The 24448-nt window shown below is 41.1% G+C and overlaps 1 protein-coding gene across 7 annotated transcripts in view; it reads right to left on the reverse strand.

Annotated features, from left to right (window-relative positions):
• lrrk1 (leucine-rich repeat kinase 1) overlaps positions 1 to 24448 on the reverse strand; it is a 161972-nt gene that overhangs the window by 13367 nt on the left and 124157 nt on the right. For all 7 annotated transcript variants that reach the window (XM_044189476.1, XM_044189499.1, XM_044189486.1 and 4 more), the window contains 6 exons: positions 21005 to 21142; positions 12512 to 12706; positions 12183 to 12334; positions 10077 to 10194; positions 2628 to 2744; positions 1622 to 1819 (listed from right to left, as the gene is read on the reverse strand). In XM_044189476.1, coding sequence (XP_044045411.1) covers positions 1622 to 1819; positions 2628 to 2744; positions 10077 to 10194; positions 12183 to 12334; positions 12512 to 12706; positions 21005 to 21142 — 918 coding nt within the window. The remainder of the gene's footprint in view (positions 1 to 1621; positions 1820 to 2627; positions 2745 to 10076; positions 10195 to 12182; positions 12335 to 12511; positions 12707 to 21004; positions 21143 to 24448) is intronic.

Here is a 24448-nt window from a genome sequence, read left to right on the forward strand (position 1 = left end):
TGGTCTGCAAAGAAGTCTTAAAAGTTTTTCCTTGCCACTGTCACCAAGTACTTGCTCATGGTGGGTTCTGTTGGATCTTTGTAAATAATATTATAAAGAGTAGTCTAGACCTGCTCTATAGGAAAAATGCAATGAGTTGGGGCTATATAAATAAAACTGAATTGAAAAATAGCGCCCCCTACAAAATTGAAAAAAGCAGCCCCCGGCCTATGTTTCACCTACATGTACAAAATTTGGGAGGTACATGCATCACCCCAAAATATGCAAAAAAGCTTCTTGGAGCCATACCCTAAACCCAACAGGAAGTTATCCATTTCAAAATGAATGTGCACTTTTAGGCCATTTACAGGCTCTGTACTTTAACGAACTCCTCCCAATTAATCGGATCGACTTAAAATTTTCTCTGCCATTACAACTTGTGCTGAGTTTTCGTTAAACGGTGTGTCCGTGGCATAGTGTCGAATATCGATGTTTCACCATGACACAGGAAGTCGTTCTAACTTTAGTGTACGCGTTAAAATCTGCTCCAAACTTCACGCGTGACAACAGTCCTGACCTGAAGATATCAACTCCTTTGTGCATCGTTCAAAACACATGAAAATTCTGAGCCGTGATGAGCTACTTCTGGCACGAACACCACGACGTGCGGCCAGGTGTGAGGGCCCGTTCATCACTGCTTGAAGCTTTAATTAGGGCCTGAGCAGCAACCACTGCGAGGACCCTATTGGAATTGCTCAGATTATTCTAATTTTTTCTTTGTCCAAATGAATCGCAGTTTTGAGGGTCTAAAGGTGCTCAAAAAATCATGAAACTTTGCATACTTGTCAGAATTGGCGAAGATTTCCGTATTTTATGGGTCTTGGGCATGGGTGGGGCAAAATGGCTCCATAGTGCCCCCTACAAAATTGAAGAACAGTAGCCCACAGTCTACATTTCACCTATGTGTACGACATTTGTGAGGTACATGTATCACCCCAAAACAGCCATTTTGAATTGAATGTGCACTTTTAGGCCATTTTTCTGTGGCGCATAGATGATGATATATTGTGAAGCTTGTGAGTTGTCGTTGAACGGCGTGTCCTTGGCGTTAAATGTCAATTTTTTGCCATGACACAGGAAGTTGTTGTAACTTGACTATTATCATTATTTGTCTTATGTCTTAAATCTTTGGAAATATCTTCAGTGTGTTTGGGAATAGACGTGCCAAAACATTTTGAGCCCAATCCATAGGGGTGATACAAAAAACAAAAAACTGTATCTCAAAAGCTGGTGGACAGCATTTCACCAAATTTGGTGTTAACCAAAACCTGACGTTTCATATTGATTGGTGTGCGTAGGTGTGGCTTGTCAGATATTTGCTCATAACTCAAGATGCCTTTGAGAAATCCTGAGCCTCACAGAAGTTATATTTTAGTTTTTATTATATTTTTTCATATATTTTCACATCTCAGTTTTCTATTTATGCTTCTTGACTTAGGCAGTACTTTCTTTATCGTTCTTCATATTTTCTACTTACTATGTTAATTGTTATGCAAAATACCAAAACAAATTCCTTGTATGTATATACTTACGTGGCAATAAATCTGATTCTGAATACATTTTTGACTGATTATCTGCTCACCTGGGAGCCACTGCTGACCAGAGCCATGCTCCTGACTGGGTAGGGTCTCTGTCTGGGATCTGTGTCCTTCAGACCAAACACCGTCTTGTTGAGGGTGTGTGAACACAGGTAGGCTTCCCCCTCCAGAGGAAGGTCTTCCACCAAGCTGTACACTGCCACCAGGCCGTCAGACATTCCCGCAAACACTCTGGCCAGGTTCTTAACACATGGGGAAGAGAGATCTTTCTTTCAGTTTACACTTTAAATCTAAATGTTGTTTCAGAGGCCTCTTTGCTCTTGAGTCCTCTATCTGTTTCCTACGTCTTAAGACTATTTCCTGTACTGCTGTGAATTTCCCTCTCTTAAGTTGTAGTTGTGAAAAGTCACTATGGAGTATGAGTCTGAAGACATTATTACATTATCTGGTGATATGAACTGCTTTTGTTACTGGTTGGCGCATTAAAAGGGACAATTCATTCCATAATATCAAAGAATCACAGATTCACACACAGAAAGATGATCACATTTCATTCCACTCAGTGCTACCAGTTGCTATAGGCTGAAGAGGTGACAAAATATTTTTAATAGATTGATCTGACATGAAAAAAACTCAACAACTTACAACTAGCACACAATGTTTCCTGCTTTAATGAACTGGATTCATTTCTAATTAAATTATCAATTTGAGGGAACAGATGACTAATTTTGGATACAAATAATTTTATGTGCACAAATGATAAACATTTTTCGCAATAGCTGCTGGGCTCTGTAGAATCTTGAGTTCTGTCTTATTAACAAACACAGCATATGAAGATGATTTCTGGGTAATGAAATCTATTACTGCTGGCCAACATTTTTCCACACTTTGTCATCCATCTAGGGATTCAAACAGGTGACCTTCCAGTCAAAAAAAAACCTGCTTCTCTGCCTCACAGAACTGATGATATATCAACACAGACACAAGTACAACATCTTTTGTTTGTGTGTGTGTGTGTGTGTGTGTATGTATGTTGTGACGTGAGCTGACCTGTTCTCTTGCTGGAACAGGGAATAGGCAGGTGATGATGGCTGGACAGGAGAACTGTTTCTGGGGTTGACTGAGTGGACACATGTCCTTCAAACTGTAGATGAACACCTCCTGCTCCTATCACACAAACACACAAAATATTAAACAATATTGAACACATTTGTGTAAAACTCCAGAGCATACAACATGTCAGGGAGTAATCCTGTTTAAAACATTAAATGTTCTCTAAGGACGTCCGTCAAGAAACTTTCAACATTAAGATTGTCAAGGTTCCTGCTCTTTTGAAAAAAAAAAACACTTTCAAGACTTTGAGATTCTCAGATGAATATCAGACCAAGAGAGACAGAAAGAGGTAGGGGTGTGTGTGTGTGTGTATGTATTTGCTGGGACACACATGTATTCATACATGTATTTCTCCTATACTGTATGGTTTAAGTCCATTAACTGAGTGCTGGGATTTCCTACTGTAAGTGAATGGACTTCAGACTAACTTGTATGTGTGTCAAACTGCACTAATGACCCATCTAATTCTGCTGTTTTATCCCACTGAAATCAAAGGTTGCAATGGTGATGGTAACTGCTGTGTGTAACTCCTGGCTCAAAGAGTTAAAATCATAGAGATTTTAACTGGGGCGCGCCTCTCAAACTCCTGCATCTAGCACAAAGACCGTAACTCCTATCACCAAAGTTAAAATACCATAAGAGAGAGGAGAACCTGCTGCAGAGGCTTTGAGATTTGTGTGACCAGCACAAGTTTTCCTACATTTTCATGTATAAATTATGTATGAAGAGTGAAAATTGTGGGAGGAGGAGCAAGTTAAATCAGAATCAGAAATACTTTATTGATCCCCGTAGGGAAACTCTTTGTTACAGTAGCTCGTCTTTACGTCAGTGCACACAGGAGAAAGTACTAGAAAAAATAAACACTATAAAACAGGTCAGAAATAAATTAAGTATCCTGTCGGTATAAGTATAAGATAAACTAAGTGTCAAGTACCAAGTGGGTTTACTGGTTGGTGATGAAAGTACAGTCTAAAAAAGAGACTGTACTAAAGAGACATTTTTAAGATTTTTTTTCCTCCTGTGAACTCTAGCGATGATGTCACAAATTCTAACTGTGGACATTTCATCAAAACTTTACTTCAAACTTGAATATTTTGAAAAGTTCAAATGGGATTTGAAAGTTGAAAAATACCAAGAATGTAGAAAAGAAGAGAAACATTTTGATCTTTGAAGTTTTTAGCTGACAGTATGAATGAGTAGTTAAAAGTTGAAAAAGTGGGTAAATGTGGAAATTTTTTACATTCCGTTCATTCATTTGAATAGGGAAAATTTCCCGGAAAACAGGAATATTTTGTAAAGTATGAAAGGTATGTATGAGAAAAGTAAAAGCACACATCTCCTAATTGAGCTGAATATTTTAATGTTTGAATTAGGTTTCTATGCTGAAATAGACAACAACAACAACAAATAATAATAATAATAATAACAATAATAATAATAATAATAATGATGAATATGCAATTTCCAGAGAAATTGCGTGAGAGCTTGAAGCTGTTGGCTGCTGCTTCCACTGCTCCCAGCTGCGGCTGCTACAGCAGCAATTTTTCAAATCTGTTAGTGCCATCTACATGTAAAACTATATCAAATGCTACAGACTTGTTCAGCAGTGCCATCTGTACAACTTCATTGAATTTGGTTACAATGCCCTTAGCAGGATTTAAACTCACAACTTTGAAACCTGAGAGGGGAACACAAGTGGCACTATCTTAAACCACTTCACTATTGAGACACACAACAGCATAAGATCACTTTTTTTTAAATGCATATCAATATAAATGCTAAATAATTATATTAAAGAGTGAGGGAGTTGAATTGAATGATGGTACATGATAAACATACAGTATAAAACAACTTTAATTGCAATAATATATGGAGGACTTCCCCGAGGCGGTATCAAACCCAGAACCTTGCTATCTAATAGGGAAAGCTGACCACTACCAGGGGTCAACCACAGAGCCAGAAGAGGATCTCTGCCACACAAAGCACAAATTCACATTTTGTTGAGAAGAAATGTATTAGTCTAAAATTAAGATGTTATGTCAGAAATTCGAGCATTATTATTGGCAGGAGGTTTTCCAGAACGTGAGGATGTACACTGTGTGTGCAAAGTGTTTAAAGTAAGAGAGAATGTGTAAATTTAATTAACAACATATTACCAGCTCCTGGGTTCGAACCCCCAACCTCTGGATCTGAAAGGGGCACCAAACTGGCAAGATCTTTAACCACTTGGCTATTCACATCAACAAAAGATGACTATTTTTTTAAATTAACTTAAAAAGCAATCTAAATATTAAACAAAAATATTAAAGAGCGTAAGACTCACAATTAATAACGAGCACTTGAAAACACACAACATACATGAATTGCCCCATTATTGGCAAGCATGAGGATGTGAACCCCGAACCTTTGTATCCCCAGAAGTGGTGACTTACTGACTGCGCCATAGGAGAAACATGGGTTTTACATACCTTCTCACAAGTTGGGGCAATGATTTCACATGTGCCATACCTGGGTATTTTAGTCTGTTTAAACTGAAAACGCTTACAACAATCAAAATGTTGAAAAGAATTCTGAAACAAATTACACATCATTCGGCTGGATCATTTCAGGTGTGTTGTCAAATATTTTGGTGATTTTTGACCCAATACTGGGCAAAAAAGAAAATGGTGTGCATGTAGTAGAAATTACTGCAAGATATTAAATATTACTGCGGACTCACCGTTTGACCGATCTCAACACAATTTCAAACTCTTGATGTAAACCATCTAGATAACGTCTGTGTAAATATTGGTAGCTTTTACTTAAAAACTTGTGGAGATATAGATGTTAATTGATTTTGCATATTTTGAAAAATATAGTGTGACAGACTTCTGAATTGGACATAGGTTGCAGTGAGGCAAAGAACTGTCACGATTCAGTGGATGTGCTAAAAAAGTTTCAGCTCCGTAGTGTTATGGACAGATCAACCGGAGACACGGTGAGGATATGAGAACGTTTTATTTCACACACAAGAGATATGAATGGATAGTGATAAAGATACCGTCCCTGATACAGATGGCAGAAGGATTCTGGAGATGAGTGGATATACACGGGACCGGGAACAGGAGCGACACACTAGGGAGACTGGAGACACACAGGAGATGGAGCTGGAGAGACACACTCGGGGAACTGGAGATGACAGGAGTCGGGATCAAGGTTCGGGGTCGGGATATCGTGTCGAGGGTGAGTCCGTGAAGTAATGAGGCAGTAGTTAAAGTGCTGTCCTTCATTTCAACGAGACCGGACACAGACTGTGGTGAGGAGTTGGAATTTATGGAGGAGTAGAGTGGCTGATTACGTTCAGGTGTGTGATAGGTGACAGGTGCTGGGAATTAATATTCAGATGAGGGAGTGCGGCGTGTGTGTGGTGAGATGGAGCATGGCGTGTCTGTGACACGTAGGAGGTAGGGTGATTTTTTATTAGCTATAACATAACACAAAATAACTGACCACATGGTGGTGCTATAGTTACCATGTTTAAATATGTTGGGGCAACTGTCCATAAAGTATGCATGCTTTAGCAATTGTACAGTAGTTGTTGAGATTTCAGCTTTCAAACATTGCTCCCTTAGACTTCCCATTATAAATTTTAATACTTGTATAAAAAAATATATAAAATCACTGAAACATGTTAGAATAAAGAAAAGTAATAGCATAAATCTCATGAAGAAGATCTACGTTTTGAAGTTGAAACAAAGTTTCTAGGACAAAGAGTACAGGAGTAATTAGATGCCAAAAAATGGCGAAATAAATAAATACAGAGTGAAGATAAAAGCTCTAACACACTAAAATGCATGGGAATGCTGACAGCTGAACTAAATTGCAAAGCATTGCTAAAAATGCAGAAACATGAAATTAATTTTCCTGAAAAATCTGAAAGCTCTAAAGTATTGCACTAAACTGCTCAAAAACCTAGAAGCTGAAATGTATAACTGGTAGAACTGGGAGATGGAAAAGTTGAAAAGCTGATTTGAAACACAAATGTCCTTAAAGAGCACAACATTTTTACATTTGAATTGTTTCTGTAGCTGAAAGTATGCAGAAGTATTAGTCGACCAAAAACATACAGAAGAAGAATAAATTGAAAAGCATTGGCTAAAATGAAGAAATGTGAAATTAATTGCCAGAATTAGAAGCTGAACTGCATTACCTAAAGAAGCTGAGAGCTGAATAGGTTTGGGTACCGTTCACATTTGAACCAATGGTACTCTCACTACTGCAGTGTTTGCATACTGTAATATTTCCCTGTAAAAAGTTTCAGAGCGACAGAGCATCCCCGTAACCATAGTAACTCACTGTCACTCCTGCCTGCATGCACACGGTACGAGAGGGAGAGACACTGCTGCCACAAGAGCTGCGGAGTTTTATCTGTCTGTGCGCTGTCCTCATTTCGTGCTGTTTATCAGTTATAAATTAGTTTTTCACTGTTGTGTTGTGTGCTAGCTTGTGAAAAATGTCAACTGAGTGAGTTGACAATCCTGTGGCTATCGCTAAATGCTAAAGTTACGTCAACCAAGACAGTGGTTACTGTAATATTGCCAATGGTTTTCTCTTCTATTGTAATAAATAGTTGAAAAAAGTACAAACCCCCACTAGCAAAAGCAGTTAGTGTGGGTGTATGTCTGTGTGTGTTGTATGTGTTAGTAAAAATCCCCACTAGTCCCCACAAATGGGGGAAAACCAGTATTTCTCTCATTATACAAATCTTCTTGAAAGCTTAATATTTTAAAGTATAAAAGGTAGTACATAGTGTCCTTAAAGAGCGGAACATTTTGATATTTTAATGGTTTCTGTAGTGGATGCGGGAGTAGTAGAAATAGAGTTTATAGGATAGTAATAAAGACAGACAGGAAGAGTGGGATAGTATAGACAGACAGACAGACAGACAGACAGACAGACAGGGAGAGTGAGAAGCCTGAAACAGCTATTTTTTAACAGTTAAAAAGGACAGGGATCTAAACTGCCAAAATATAGCCCAACAACAAACCACTAATCAGATCAAAGGAACAAACTGTTGATGTTTAACAAGCTAATCAGCATCACTTGTGTGTAACTATATATGTGTAAAGTGCAGTCATTGAGACACAGAGAGAGAAATCTGTAAAAGCTCCCATAAAAGAAGACACAAATTCTTAAACTGTTGGTTGTATCGGTGAAATGACCTCACCATCAGCACAAGAAGGCATTACTGAACATGCAGATTTATAATTTGTGTGGATAAAGTTAAAAATGACGGAGAAATCACAGTTTTAAAAGTTGGCACATTTGTGTTTTTACTCAGAGCCAAAATATCATGACAGTCAATGACAGTTGTAGGGTTCTCTTGATGCTTTGAGGCAGATCATTCAAAAAACTGTATGTCCTATGGCTTAAATAGTTACATGATCTGAACCAGGACAAGTTTGTCTACTAATTGATGTATAAATTGTGCATGAAGAGTGAAAATTGTGGGCATGAGAGCAAGTGGAACAGAAATTTTTAAGAAGGTTTTACAGCTGCCCTGCACTCTAGCGATGATGTCACCCCCTCTAACTCGCCCAATACACACCCATTATAAACTCAGAAAAGAACTGAAAAAAGCATAAAACGTAAATTGTGATAATTTAAAAACTGTACATGATATCAAAAAGCTGAATACAAGTTTAATAGTTGAAAGTCTTGTGATCCGTTTAAAGTTTAAATAACATCTGTAGCTGAAAGTATGCAGAGTTAGTAGCATTTCAAAGTGGAGTATGTTTGAAGAGGATTTGAAGATTGCTCCATTGACTTACATTATACATTTTTTTTTAAAAAAGCTTAATATTTTTAAAAAGTATAAAAGGTATAAAAAATAAAAATACAAGCATAAATGTCCTTAAAGAGCTGTACATTTTGATAGTGACATTGGGTGTGTGCACGTGCGTTTGTGTGTGTGTTTCTTTGTGTGAGACAGGTAGATTTGAATTGTAAATTAGGATTGTGTGTCTTTGTCAAACTGAACTAATTAGCTCACCTCAATCAGCTGTGTTCTTAAGAAGAATTTTTTTTCCCTCTGCACACTTCATGCACTCTCTGAACACTTCATCAAAACTTTACTTTAAACAAAGTTGAATATTTTGAATAGGATTTGAAAATTTGAAACATACCCAGAATGTACAAAAGATGTGGAACATTTTGATGTTTCAATGGAGTATCTAGCTGAAAGTATGAATGAGTAATTAAGAGTTGAAAAAGTGCCGCAAGAGGTAATTAGTGGGTTCAAACCCTTTTTCACTCAACAGAAGGAAGCAGCTCAATGGGCCAAAACTAAAGCCGCAAGCAGCAACGAATGAGTTTCAGGCTTGACAAAGCTGAGTAAAGTCACTTCAGCTACTTTAATTCTGCTTAAAGGAGTGAGACCAATCAAACCGATTTCTAGTGTGATTTGAATGAAACTTTCAGGGTATGTTTCAGGTTCTTATGTGGACATATCATGTAAGTTTTGTGATGATTGGACAAAAGAATTCCTGATTTATAGTCTACAATTTTTGCATTTGTAGCGCCCCCTAGTGGTCGTTTTGTACTTATGTGGACATATCCTGTAAGATTTTTGATGATTGGCCCAACGGTTGCAGACTTTGGTCTATTTATTCAATTTCAAGCACAATGCATTTAAAAAATTTAATGCAATTAAAAAAGTTTTTGGGCCAAGTTTCTAGCTCATTCTAGCTCACGGCAATTTGAGCCGCAGCATAAGACAAATAATAATAATAATAATAAACTGCCACAAACTCAGTAGGGTTTTACCACTTTGAGGTTTGAACTTTAATATTAGAAGAAGTTTTTGTAGAAGAACATAGGTTGTGAATGTAAACATACAGTGACTATGTCCATGTGATTTTAACTATAATTCTTCACTGAACACTGTCCTAATGTCAACTACCAGTTGTGTGTGGACTGAAAAAAAATACATTGTGCAGGCTTTTTGAAAGTTAATAGAAAAACTCCCTTTTTTATGTGAAGCACTTGGTGTATATAATTTTCTTTGTGGTAAAGCACTTTCAGCTGCATTTCTTGTATGAAAGGTGCTACACACAAAGTTATTATTATTATTATTGTTATTATTATTATTAACTGATTGCCATATTCATTGATAATTACAAAAATTCAAATTCAATTGTTTTCCAGGATATTTCTATGAATTTTGTATTATTCTGGGAATCTGCATTGAAAAAAATCCTTTTCTGGCTCATCCTAACTGTATGGCCAGGTCATCTTACATGAACTATAAATTGAACCAGTACTGTTATGTAAACAGAAATCAAATAGAAAAGACTGCATTACAATGGTGAATGTGATTTCATGTGGTGTTGGCTGTGTGGTGTGTACCTCAGTGGCCATCCACAGAGTGTTACCCATCTTCATCTGACAGCTAATCCTGCTGCCTGGACAGGACATCCTCTTCACCTCCACCTGGCCCTTCTCCACATTCACCACACTGTAGTTCCTACACTCCAGACACAGCAACACACAAAAATAATGACACACACGATTCCACCTGCTTTGGATAAAATTCTAGAAGATCGTACAGTCACATGGCACGCTGTACATTTACAGGAAAATTTATTTTTTTTGTTACAGCCTTGGTCTTACTTTCATAGTTTTACCATGTATTTGACCATGTTAAGATAACATTTTACTAATCAGTTTCATTGCTGAGATCGGGTGATGCAGCAGCTCTGCTAGACATAGCTTTACATAGGAGTGTATTAGAACAGGTGACACAAGGCATCAGACAGGTTTAACCATTTTGTCTGAACCACTGAGTTGAATGAAAATAAAGTTGAGTATTAAATATATTACACAAACTGACCACTGCAAACATCCATTACTTGCAGAGCTACTTCCCAGGTCAATGTTATCTTCACAGTTCAACAATGCAATGGACAATTGTAGTTTCCATTTTAGATGTGTTCACTTTGGCTTCATGTCTAGATAAATGGCTTAGATAATTGGGTTAAATTAGGGATTTGTTTAAAACTTGTGGTTGTCTGACCATTTGTGTCGTGTCTTTCTGATTGATTTTTGGATCAATCAGACTTATGGTGAACTAGCGCCTCTGCTCTTTCTGTTTGAAGGTTAACGTTTCTTAAAAAATAATCATTTATTCTGACGTTAGCTGGGACAGTCTCAGTTTCAGACGAGGTGTGGAAGTGGGTGGAAAATAAAACAACTGGGAATGAAATTTAAATAGTCTTTATCCACCTTGGACCAGTGGTGTCTCAGGTACAACCTGAAACATCATGTTTTACGGAGGGAACGATGGAGGCAAATGTGAAACATGCAGTATAAAATTTAAAATATTACATTAAAATATACATACATTCTAATTTACACTATATTTACTATTGCTTATACCTATATTTATATTTACATTATGTAAAGAAAATACATTAAAGTTACCTGTATGACTCTTAACAAGTCACTGTCTACGTCAATAAGACTTGAGAATTGCATCGCTGCATTATGTCTGCATGTACGTATATTCACTTATAAAACTGCTTTTGTTAAAGGTCCAGTATGTAGGATTTAGTGGCATCTAGAGATGAAATTGCAATTTGCAACCATTTGAATTTGCTTGCATCACCCTCCCCTTTCAAGCGTGCAGGAGAAACTACGGTGGTATTTATTAAAACAATCGCAAGGTCAGCAGTTCCCCTCAAGTTTTTTATATTATACATAATTGTTGTCAAAATGAAGAAAGAGCTGTAGCAACACTACAGATATTTTCTACAGATATCTTAGATAATGTGACACAATTGAAACATTTCCCACAGATCATTATTGTAGTTTCTGATTTTTAATAAAACTATAATATTAGCTTATATCAAAGAATGGGCTGATCCTCAGAATCTGGACCAATCAAGGCATTTCTCTCTTTCTGTCCATTTCCAGTGACATTTCTTACTTGAACCACACCTCCAAAATACAGTCGTTGGCTGCAAACTGCATTTTCAGTATTTGGTTCATGCGAAAGAAGAAGAGAAGCTGTCTAAATCAGATCTACACCGGCACTGCTCTCTCAAAAACAGCATTACAGGAAACCATTAAAGAAAAGAAATGGATCTTTGGTGATATGTCACAGACATTATCAACATTGTGATCTGAGGCGATTTTCTTTTAGTAAAAGCAAATATGACTGGTGTAACGTCTACTACATACGATCCTAAATGACCCAGATCATTGGCAAACAATGAGACTGGGACATCCATATATTGGTTTAATGCTTGAATGCATTTAGATCTTTTCTACCACAGGAATGTAGATATTACTACTGAGTTGTTATGTAGTTTAAATGTGTGCAGAGCACTCACAGTAGGACAGGTTTGTGAAGGGAAAAAATCCAGGAAATGTATGACTAAAAAGAGATTTTTTTTTCATGCATTAAAGTCAAATGAAAAGCAGTTATTAGCAGACTAAATAGTTGAAACAAACCTGTCGTCCTTGTCTCCGTTCCAGAACACAGCGCTGTATCCCTGCAGCTGGGACAGGAACAGCTGCGAGTGGCTGTCACACGACAATACATACCTGAGGCAGGGGAAGCTGGGCTCCTGCATCTGCCTCACACACTGCATGGCCACCGGCCTCTGCGCGCGCGCACGCAGACGCAGACACAGACACAGACACAGACACAGACACAGACACACACACACACACACACACACACACACACACACACACACACACGGGTAACTTCGATCTGCTGTTTGACTGACTTCACTGTGTTGGCCAAAGAAATTATGTGAACAAGCAGGGCGGCTCACCTTCTCGGGCTTGGTGTCCCAGCATTCAGTCAGCAGGCTGTGGATGCAGTAGAACTGAACCTCCTCTGGACTGCCTAGCACTGGCCGGATGCCTTTGGAGAGCTTCTTTGCTATCTGAAGCTGGTGGTGTCCCAGCGCTGGCCTCTGCCCAGACAGCAGCTCATACAGCACCATACCATAGGAGAACATGTCCACCTTTATGCAGTGGTGATGAGAGAAACTAGAATTACTGCCCTGTGGTTGTATGCCTCTGCCAACTAGTCAAGTTGCAGTTTACATCCATGTCTGTCCAGATTCATATGATATATGTAGTGAATACTTGGAAGGAATTGAATAAAAGGTAGGTAGTGTATTTTTTGGCTAAATGGAAGATATCACTATATTGATGATACACATGTATGATTCCAGTGAATATACATTGTTGAACTGATTAATGAAGGATTATCATAGATGTATTGGCTAAACAGGTACACATGTACTTGTTTACTATGTAAAGATGGATTCTTATAGAGTATAGCTACACAAAATGTGGTGCTTTTGTTTTCTCCTGGCATTTTTAGATGCAAAGCCTCTCTATGAGCTGTAGGTGAAAGTCACTCACTCACAGGATCACAATTAGCTAGGCACGCTCCAATAAGTTTTTTGCAGTCATGTGATTCCGATGACGCTCAAATTCAGAATGAGGCGAAGTTAAAGGCAGAATGGACGAGATGGAGGTGAAGTCCGTACTGTGCTGAGTCTAAAGTGTCACCTATTCAGTGTCCGACCAACTGTGAAATATGATCACAATCTCCCCTTCTGGTTCTGAGTTATGGTGTTTAATAATGGCCAATGACTCACCTTGTGTCGAAGTCTGTTTTGTGCCTTTACTGGCTGTTTTCCCAGCAGAAGAACAAGCAGTAGCTTATTTAAACCATATATTTACAGTTAGGCTACTGTATAGAGTCTATAGTTGGTAAATGTATGTGTTCTAATCGAGGGATGACAAGCTATTCTGTCTATTTAGAAAAATGTCTTTTCCAATTTGAAATTACACACAAATTCACTGAAAGCCCAGATGTTCCAGTTTTTCGCCAGCACTTAAACGTAGTATGCATTTGTGGATCTGTGTGGAGCTGGACACTGTGAAAAGAGTAGCAAAACTCAATGCACAAATGTGCACACACATCTGTAAATAAATACAAAATAATGTCACAAATATTTTTAGATATTTCTATACACAGGAAGCTTTTCAAGATCAGATCTGTTTAGTTGAAGTTAATAATCAATACGCAAAATATTAATATTTATTCAGGTTGTGATGTGTGCATTTATAAAAGTATTTTACATGTGTTCAAATTGCTTGGTATTTGTGTGTGGATTGGAACACACATTTGTGAGTACCCAAAATTACACACAAATTGTTGTACACATTTGTAGATCATGTAATACACATTTGTGACCATATTGAGTCTTATTTCTCTCCATAAAATTCCCTCAAGGTGTTCCTGACATATCACATTCACGAGATGGATGGACAACCCGAAAACGTAATGCCTCCAGCCACGGCTATTGCTGGCGCAGAGGCATAAAAGCTAGGAACTTCAAGGTGAGGTTTCAGAATTACATCTGAAGAGGTATTAAGACCTCCAGTCAGATTTGTGTGCAATATTGCCACACATGAAATTTGGATTTGAGGCGATTAATAAGTGCTGTATACAATACTCTTACCAAATCTGAGAGTAATGAAGATTGTTACAAAACATTTATAACAAATGGAACAAAGATCTTGGCATGGTAGATGCTAAAAATAAAAGGAAGGAATGTTTACAACTCACATATAAAATTGCCACTGATAAATTTACGTCTAATTCAGTATAAATTAATGACAAGAATAATATATTCGAGAGACAAAATTCACAAGTTTGACAGCAGCTCCTCAGATAAATGTTTAAAATGTGGCACTCAGAGTGACTCCCTCATACATGCCATGCCTGGTATTGTGAGAAAATCAGAAAGACTTGGGAGAACATTGAGAGATGGATTTCAAGAACTTGTAATTGTAAAGTTGCATTTTCACCAAAGATTTGTCTCTTTCAAAATATTGAGAAAATAAGAGGTGCAGACCCAACTGGATGGCAAATTCTTTTTTCGTCAGTTAGTTTATAAGAAGCTCATATTGCAAAACTGGAAAAATAAGGAAGCACCTACACTTAAAAATTGGAAAACACTAATGAAATATTACTTGAATATTGAAAGGACAATGTCGGAAGACACTAAAAAAGAGAAACAATTTCACAAGATACAGAGCTCAATTTATGAAGCTCTGTAGACTGAGTGGAGCCGCAAAATCAACCAGCATCTATAAAGTTAAAGGAACACTGTGTTTTGTGTTATCCTGTCCTGTTTGTTGTGTGGGTCTGTGTTCGTGTGTAAGTGTGAGATAAATGTCTGTGTGTAAGTGTGTGATAGGTATATATACTGTATATGTTTGTATCGGTAGGGATGCAATATTACCTGTGATGACAACAGTATGTGAGTGTATGGTATTGATGGATGAGCAACTCAAACAGGGTCAAATCATGAAATAAATTTTTGGGAAGAAATGACAATTATGTGACCATTGAAATATTGAATGAAATATAAGACAACGATGAAACTGAAATAATCCCTGTGGTGTCATTTGGGCACAGCAAAAGTAAACATGTATATGATGAATACATCAAAAGAGGGTTATGCAAACACATGGAAACACTTGTACTGAGAAAACAGTAAATGTAATAGTAAGATAGTAAGTAAAGCATGATGTCATTAAAACAGGTGTAAAACATACACATATATGCCAGAAAAACGTTTTGAAAGCTGAAGAGAAACTCTAATCCCATACTTATCAGCAGGGAAATATGGGGGAGGAGGTGAATGACAGTGATTGCTTGACTTTTACTGATAATGACAATGGAGACATTGATTAGATATTCAATTACAAGCACTACCCATCCAAAATGGTGACATCTGGAGAGCACATTTTGAAAATCTGTACAAAGACATACCAATAAATCTAATTAATTCAGAACAATGTACTATGAAATAAAAACTACAAACATTAGAAGAAACAATTAAAGACAACCAAAACCCCCTTGATTTCCAAATTACTTGGGAAGAATTGACTACACAGACAAAATCTCTCCGGCCAAGGAAAGCTTGTGGTCCAGACAGCATTAAAAATGAAATGCTCAAATCCAGCACCCTAGAAAAGCATGGTGCAGTGCTGTAGTTGTTCAATATTGTATTACAGTCAAGATGTTTTCCTGACATCTGGTGCTAAGGGCTCATTTCCCCCATTCATAAGAGTGGGGACAAATCAGACCCTAATAACTACTGTGGCATGTGTGTAAGCAAGTTGTCTAGGTAAATTTATTTATTTATTCTGTAGTATTCTAAAAAAAAAAAGAATACTAGATTTCCTTGATGAACACTCCATCTTGAGTAAAAATCGACTTCCTCACAAAACACTGCACCACCGACCATGTATATAACTGTAACGAACATGGTAAGATATTCACATGTTTTATTGACTTCAGGAAAACTTTTGACTATTTGGCATGAAGGGCTCTATTACAGACATGGGGGGCAAAATGTATGATGTGGTTAAATCAATGTATTTGGAAAAGATGTGTGCTGCTAAAATTGGTGACAAACAAACTGAATCCTTCACCCAGAGAAGAGGTGTTCGGCAGGGTTGCAATTTTAGTCTGACTTTATTTATTTGTATATATATATATAAATTAACTTGCTGTTCAGTTGGATCAATGTGCTGTTCCTGGCCTCTCTCTTCAAGATAGAGAGGGGAAGTCTCTGTTTTATGCTGATGACCTTGTACTACTGTCTCCTACTGAACTAGGACTATAGCAACAGCTGGACATTACTGCCAGTACCTCCAGAACTGGGCCCTGGCAGTAAATATGAAGAAAACTAATGTCATGATTTCTCAAAATGCCCCAGATGTCAGAAGAACAAATACCAGTTTACCATATATAATCATATCATTGAACATAGTATGAGTTATACCTACCTTGGTATAACCATAACAGCATTAGGAAGATTCAACATGGCAGTGAATGCACTAAAAGATAAAGCTCAAAGAGCTCTAAATGCAATTAAGAGAAAAATGTATTACCCTACTTCATCCAGTTATTGTCAGTTATCTTTACTGAACACATAATAATTACTAAAGCCACTACAGCAGAAGCAGTCACTCCTATCTTAATTAATTGCGATCAATTCAATTTCAATTTATTTTATATATATAGTGCCAATTGTTTACAGAAGTTATCTCTGAATCTTCACGACCTGTGCGAAGGAGTTAAATATCAATTCCTGTGTCCACTATGTGGAGAACATGCACTAATCATACACAATGCTGCCGTATATCAAATGTCAACAGTATAACTCCTAATTAGCCTTTAGATGTCCTCAGCCTGGGGCTCTTATCAAGCACCTGAAATTGGATTTAAGATCTGATGATGTGGAGCTTAGGTAGCGCAGTTACAGATTTTGAACCAAGGTAGCACTGTTACTAATTCTGGAACAAAATACCATTTTTACTAATTTTGGAACCCAGAATTCGCCACGGCAACACCGCTTGAGAAAACGTAAAAAGCTTTGCAATTTAGCATCACAACAGTCTTTAGATTACACTGCCCAAATTTGAAGTCGATCAGATTAGTTCTGTAGGAACAGTTCAACATAAAAGTTTTAAAAATCGCTACAATTCGCCAAAATGTGGTGCATCACGACAGCACACGCCGTTTGACGAAGCCTAAAAACCTTTGCAATTTAGCATCGCAAAGTTCTTAAGATTGCACTGCCCAAATTTTGCTTCATAATTCAGCATTGCAACAGTTTTAAGACTATACCCAAATTTGAAGTCGATCAGATTCTTTCTCTAGGAGCAGTTCAATATCAAAAAATCCCTAAAATTCGCGAAACTTCCCTGCATCACCACGGCAAAGCCATTTGACAAATCCTAAAAACCTTCGCAATTTAGCATTGCGATTGTCGTAAAATTGCACTGTCCAAATTTGAAGTTGATCCGATTAATTCTCCAGGAGGAATTCGTTAAAGTACAGAGCCTGTATATGGTGAAAAACAGCATGTTAAATTCAAAATGGCTGACTGCCTACCAAATTCCGTACATCTAGATGAAACGTACTGCGAGGGCTGCTTCGTTGAAATTTTGTAGGGGGCGCTATGGAGCCATTTTGCCACACCCAAGCCCCAGACTATATCAGAAAACAAAATACACTCCTTCTGACGCATGTGCCAAATTTCATAAGTTTTCAGGCATCCCTAGCCGTTTGAAAGAAGGATTCTAAATTGCATACATCTAGCTGTGTAATACATATAGTGTGAGTGGCGCGTTACAACACCTAGCTGACCAGATAACTAACATGGAAAAAACCATCCTTCGATTCCCTGCTCATCGTTCTTGGGGATTTTAACAGAGGAAACCTCAGCCATGAACTTCCAAAATACAGACAGCACATTAAGTGTCCCACCAGGGAAACTAAGACTCTGGACCACTGTTATACTGTTTTAAAGGACGCCTATCGCTCTGTCCCCCATGCAGCTTTGGGACTCTCTGATCACTGATCTGGTTTATCTTCTTCCAACACACAGGCAGAAACTAAATTCTGCTAAGCCTGTGGTCAGGACTATGAGGAGATGGACCAATGAGGCAAAGCTGGAATTACAGGCCTGCTTTGACTGCACTGATTAGAGTGTTTTTGAGGCTGCAGCCACAGACCTGGATGAACTGTCTGACACTGTGACATCTTACATCACTTTTTGTGAGGACGTGTGTGCCGACTAAAACCTTCTGCACATACAACAACAATAAACCCTGGTTTCCAGCAAAACTCAGACAGCTTCGTCAGGCCAAGGAGGCCTACAGAAGTGGGGATGGAATCTTGTACAACCAGGCCAGAAACACGCTGATGAAGGAGATCAGAGTAGTCAAGAGGAGCTACACTGAGAAGTTGGAAAACAGGTATTCATCCAACGACCCTGCGTCAGTGTGGAGAGGCCTGAAGGAAATAACCAGCTATAGGAAACCATCTCCCCACACTGTGGAAAATCACCAACTGGCTGACAACCTGAATGTGTTTTAAGCTAGGTTAGATATGCCCACATTCACAACCCTCACCAGCTCTGACATCAAACAACCACCTACACCCCCTGCCACCCCCTCACTCTCCCTATTGACCCTCCATTTGCACACAGGATCTGCAAAGAGGATGTGTGTCGGCTGTTTCAGAGACAGAAGATCAGGAAGGCACCAGCACCAGACGGTGTGTCACCCTCCTGCCTGTAAGTCTGTGCTGATCAGCTGACCCCCATCTTCACAGAGATCTTCAACAGATCACTGGAGCTGTGTGAAGTCCCCTTCTGCTTCAAATGCTTCACAATCATTCCAGTCCCCAAAAAACCCTCCATCACAGGATTAAATGACCAGGCCCATCGCCCTGACGTCTGTAGTCATGAAGTCCTCAGAAAGGCTGGTGTTTCTGAGACACACCTGAAGGACATCATAGTACCCCTGCTGGACCCCCTGCAGGTCAGTGGATGATGCAGTCAACATGGGACTGCACTACATCCTGCAACACCTCGACTCTCCTCTTGTGGACTTCAGCTTGGCGTTCAACACCATCACCCCGGACATCATTCACACCAAACTCACCCAGCTCACTGTGCCAGCCCCCACATGTCAGTGGATCACAAACTTCCTGACAGACCGGAGGCAGCAGATGAGGCTGGGGAACATCACATCCAGGACCCGAACAATCAGCACTGGTGCCCCCCAGGGATTTGTGCTCTCCCCACTGCTCTTCTCCCTCTACACCAATGACTGCACCTCAGGAGACCTGTCTGTCAAACTCCGGAAGTTTGCAGACAACACAACGGTCATTGGCCTCATCTAGGCCAGTGACGAGTCTGCATACAGATGGGAGGTTGAACAGCTGGCCTTCTGGTGCAGCCAGAACAACCTGGAGCTGAACACTCTCAAAAATGTGGAGATGGACTTCAGGAGAAGCCCCCAACACTGCCCCCCCATCACCATATCCAACAACAGGGTGTCTGCTGTGGAAGTCATTAGGTTTCTGGGATCCACAATCTCCCAGGATCTAAAGAGGGCGTCCAACATCGACACAATCATCAAAAAGGCCCAGCAGTGGATATACTTCCTGCGCCAGCTCAGTTAGTTCAACCTGCCTTAGGAGCTGCTGATACACTTCTACTCTGCAATAATCCATTCTGTTCTCTGCACATCCATCACTGTCTGGTTTGGATTGGCCACCAAACAGGAAGAAACAGACTACAACGGACAGTCAGGACTGCAGAAAAAATCATCGGTGCTGACCGGTACATCACTGCAGATTCATCACGCCCTGGTCACAACCTGTTCCAGCTTCTCCCCTCTGGTAGGCGCTACAGAGCACTGTATGTCAAAACAACCAGACACAAGAACAGTTTCTACCCAAAGGCCATCACTCTTATGAACAGTTAACACCAGTCACATAGTGTCAGGAAGAATCCCTGTGCAGTAACCCCTAACAAAAACATCTACTGTGCCTGCAAATATTATCACTTTTTAAATCTCCACACGCTGTACATACTGTATATACTGTCATATCCACCTAACTCATGTATATAAAGCAACCTGTTACATTAATTATATTTACGTCAGCACCATTTGCACTCTGCACCATTGCACTAATTGTTGTTTACTGTAATTACTGTTTACAAATGTTACTTTTTTTTATTGTTTTTTTGTACTTTGTACATAAAATATATACATCTATATTGTACATAGTATCTTAATATGCACATAGTAGCTTAATGTTTGTCTACCTTGTTGAGCTTGTTGTCTTTGTTTTTAGCCATATTTATGTCTGAGTCAAATTCCTTGTATGTGTACACATACCTGGCCAATAAAGCTGATTCTAATTCTGATAGTCCTCTATTTAGCACCTTGCTGTACAGTACACAATATTACCTTGCACTAATGTACAGTGCATGTCTGTCTATGTGTCATTGTACAGTGTACATTCAATACATATTAGAGTTAGAATATCGTGTTTTTCTCAGACTTTATTTTATTTCAGTTGATTGCTGATTATTTATGGTTTTATTGTATTTTCTTTCTTATCTACCTCCTTAAGTGTCCTTATCCTTTTTGTTTTGTGATTTCTGTGACTTGGCTGCTGTCACAATGTAATGTCCTATTAGCATAAATATATATTATTATATTCTATCTATATAATTTAGCTGTTTGTTTATACTCTGGCAAGCAATTTTTAAGATATCTTGTTGTATGTATGAATGGACCAACAGACTGACATGACCAACCTTTTTGTATTCCCCACTTGTAATAGGTCAGCCTAACAAAGACACATGATTCATAAAAATATTATACACATCACTTAATGTGGGTTAAGAAGAGGTGGTCATTACCTTTTCATCATACACGATGCCTGGTCGGATCTCAGGAGCCTGGTAACCCGGTGTGCCCTCGACCCCCAACGCCCCCTCATGGAAGGATTGTCGAGAAATGCCATAGTCAGACAGTTTAATGTTGACTGGATCCTGCACCTGGAAGAAGACACACAAGAGTGAACAAGTTGAATTAGATGATAGAAACAACAAGCCTGTCTGTTTCCTTATAAATTTTTTTTGTCTTTGTTCATATGATGACATTTTCTATTTGTAATATTTTGAATGCCTATCTCTGTCTTGATGAAGGTCAGTGGACTGTGAAAACAGCAGGGACAACAAAATCAGTAAAATCTGCAATCAGCGATGAGCGGGCCCTCGCACCTTCTGCACGAAGTAGTTAAATGTCACTTCCAGTGTCCACTAAGTGGCGCTAGAGAACACCCACTAATTATACATTGTGTTCCAGTATATCAAGTGTATACCACACCAATAAAATTTCATGTAAATCAAATGATTATTGACACACAAGGCTTAATTAATGTTGCCAGTAGCTGGCACAATGACCATTAATTCTAATTGGCATGTGTCCTCAGGCCGGGACTCTTAACAAACTTCCATCCATCCATCCATCCATCCATCCATCCATCCATCTTCTTCCGCTTATCCGGGGCCGGGTCGCGGGGGCAGCAGTCTAAGCAGGGACTTCCAGACTTCCTTCGCCCCAGACACTTCCTCCAGCTCCTCCGGGGATCCGAGGCGTTCCCAGGCCAGCCGAGAGACATAGTCCCTCCAGCGTGTCCTGGGTCTTCCCGGGCCGCCTCCCGGTGGGACATGCCCAGAACACCTCCCGAGGGGGCGTCCAGGAGGCATCCGGATCAGATGCCCTAGCCACCTCAGCTGGCTCCTCTCCACGTGGAGGAGCAGCGGCTCTACTCGAGCTCCCCCGTGTGACTGAGCTCCTCACCCTATCTCTAAGGGAGCGCCCAGCCACTCGGCGGAGGAAGCCCATTTCGGCCGCTTGTATCCGCGATCTTGTCCTTTCGGTCACTACCCAAAGCTCATGACCATAGGTGAGGGCAGGAGCGTAGATTGACCGTAAATCGAGAGCTTTGTCTTTCGACTCAGCTCCTTCTTCACCACAACGGTCCGATACAGCGCCCGCATCACTGCAGACGCTGCACCGATCCGCCTGTCAATCTCACGCTCCATCCGTCCCTCACTCGTGAACAAGACCCGAGATACTTAAACTCCTCCACTTGGGGCAAGGACTCCCCACCCACGCGCGAAGAGAGCAAACCACCTTTTTCCGGTCAAGAACCATGGCCTCAGATTTGGAAGAGCTGATTCTCATCCCAGCTGCTTCACACTCGGCTGCAAACCGTCCCAGTGCATGCTGCAGGTCCTGGTTTGAAGAAGCCATCAGAACGACATCATCTGCAAACAGCAGAGATGAGATCCTGTGGTTCCCAAACCGGACACCCTCCGGCCCCTGACTGCGCCTAGAAATTCTGTCCATATAAATTATGAACAGAACCGGTGACAAAGGGCAGCCCTGGCGGAGTCCAACATGCACCGGGAACAGGTCTGACTTACTGCCGGCAATGCGAACACAGCTCCTGCTCCGGTTATACAGGGACCGGACAGCCCTTAGCAAAGGGCCCCGGACCCCATACTCCCAGAGCACTCCCCACAAAGCGCCCCGGGGCACACGGTCGAATGCCTTCTCCAGATCCACAAAGCACATGTGGACTGGTTGGGCAAACTCCCATGAACCCTCGAGCACCCGATGGAGAGTATAGAGCTGGTCCAGTGTTCCACGACCGGGACGAAAACCACTCTGCTCCTCCTGAATCCGAGGTTCGACTATCGGACGAATTCTCCTCTCCAGTACCCTGGAATAGACCTTACCGGGGAGGCTGAGAAGTGTGATCCCTCTGTGATTGGAACACACCCTCCGGTCCCCCTTCTTATACAGAGGGACCACCACCCCGGTCTGCCAGTCCAGAGGCACTGTCCCAGACCGCCACGCGATGTTGCAGAGACGTGTCAGCCAAGACAGTCCCACAACATCCAGAGACTTAAGATACTCAGGACGGATCTCATCCACCCCGAAGCCTTGCCACCAAGGAGCTTGCCAACAACCTCAGTGACTTCGGCCAGGGTGATGGATGAGTCCGCCTCCGGGTCCCCAGCCTCCGCTTCCTCTTCGGAAGACGTGACAGCGGGATTGAGGAGATCCTCAAAGTATTCCTTCCACCGTCCGACAACATCCCCAGTCGAGGTCAACAGCTCTCCACCCGCACCGTACAAGGTGTTGGTGAAGCACTGCTTCCCCCTCCTGAGCCGTCGGACGGTTTGCCAGAATTTCTTTGAGGCCGACCGATAGTCCTCCTCCATGGCCTCTCCGAACCTCTCCCAGTCCTGAGTTTTTGCCTCTGTGACCGCACGGGCTGCAGCACGCTTAGCCTGCCGGTACCTGTCAGCTGCCTCGGGAGTCCCACGAGCCAACAAGGCCCGATAGGACTCCTTCTTCAGCCTGACGGCATCCCTTACTTCCGGCGCCCACCACCATGTTGGGGATTGCCGCCGCGACAGGCACCAGAAACCTTGCGACCACAGCTACGAGCCGCCGATCGACAATGGAGGTGGAAAACATGGTCCACTCGGACTCAATGTCCCCAACCTCCCCGGGATCTGGGAGAAGCTCTCCGGAGGTGTGAGTTGTAGACCCTGCTGACAGAGGGCTCCGCCAGACGTTCCCAGCAGACCCTCACGATACGCTTGGGCCTGCCAAGTCTGTCCGGCTTCCTCCCCGCCAGCGGATCCAACTCACCACCAGGTGGTGATCGGTTGACAGCTCCGCCCCTCTCTTCACCCGAGTGTCCAAGACACGCGGCGGAGGTCAGATGATACGACAACAAAGTCGATCATCGACCTCCGCCTAGGGTGTCCTGGTGCCACGTGCACTGATGGACACCCTTGTGCTTGAACATGGTGTTAGTTATGGACAAACTGTAACCAGCACAGAAGTCCAACAACTGAACACCGCTCGGGTTCAGATCAGGGGCCGTTCCTTCCGATTACCCCTCTCCAGGTGTCACTGTCGTTGCCCACGTGGGCGTTGAAGTCCCCAGTAGAACAACGGAGTCCCGGGTGGTGCACTGTCTAGTACCCTCCCAGGGACTCCAAGAAGGCCTGGTACTCTGCACTGCTGTTCGGCCCGTAGGCCGCCACAACAGTGAGAGACCTGTCCCCCACCCGGAGGCGGAGGGACGCGACCCTCTCGTTCACTGGGGTAAACTCCAACACGTGACGGCTGAGCTGTGGGGCTATGAGCAGGCCCACACCAGCCCGCCGCCTCTCCCCGCCGGCAACGCCAGAGAAATGGAGCGTCCAGCCCCTCTCGAGGAGACGGGTTCCAGAGCCCAGGCTGTGCGTGGAGGCGAGGCCGACTATATCTAG

Source organism: Siniperca chuatsi, linkage group LG1 (assembly GCF_020085105.1).
Source record: "Siniperca chuatsi isolate FFG_IHB_CAS linkage group LG1, ASM2008510v1, whole genome shotgun sequence".
NCBI lineage: Eukaryota > Metazoa > Chordata > Actinopteri > Centrarchiformes > Sinipercidae > Siniperca > Siniperca chuatsi.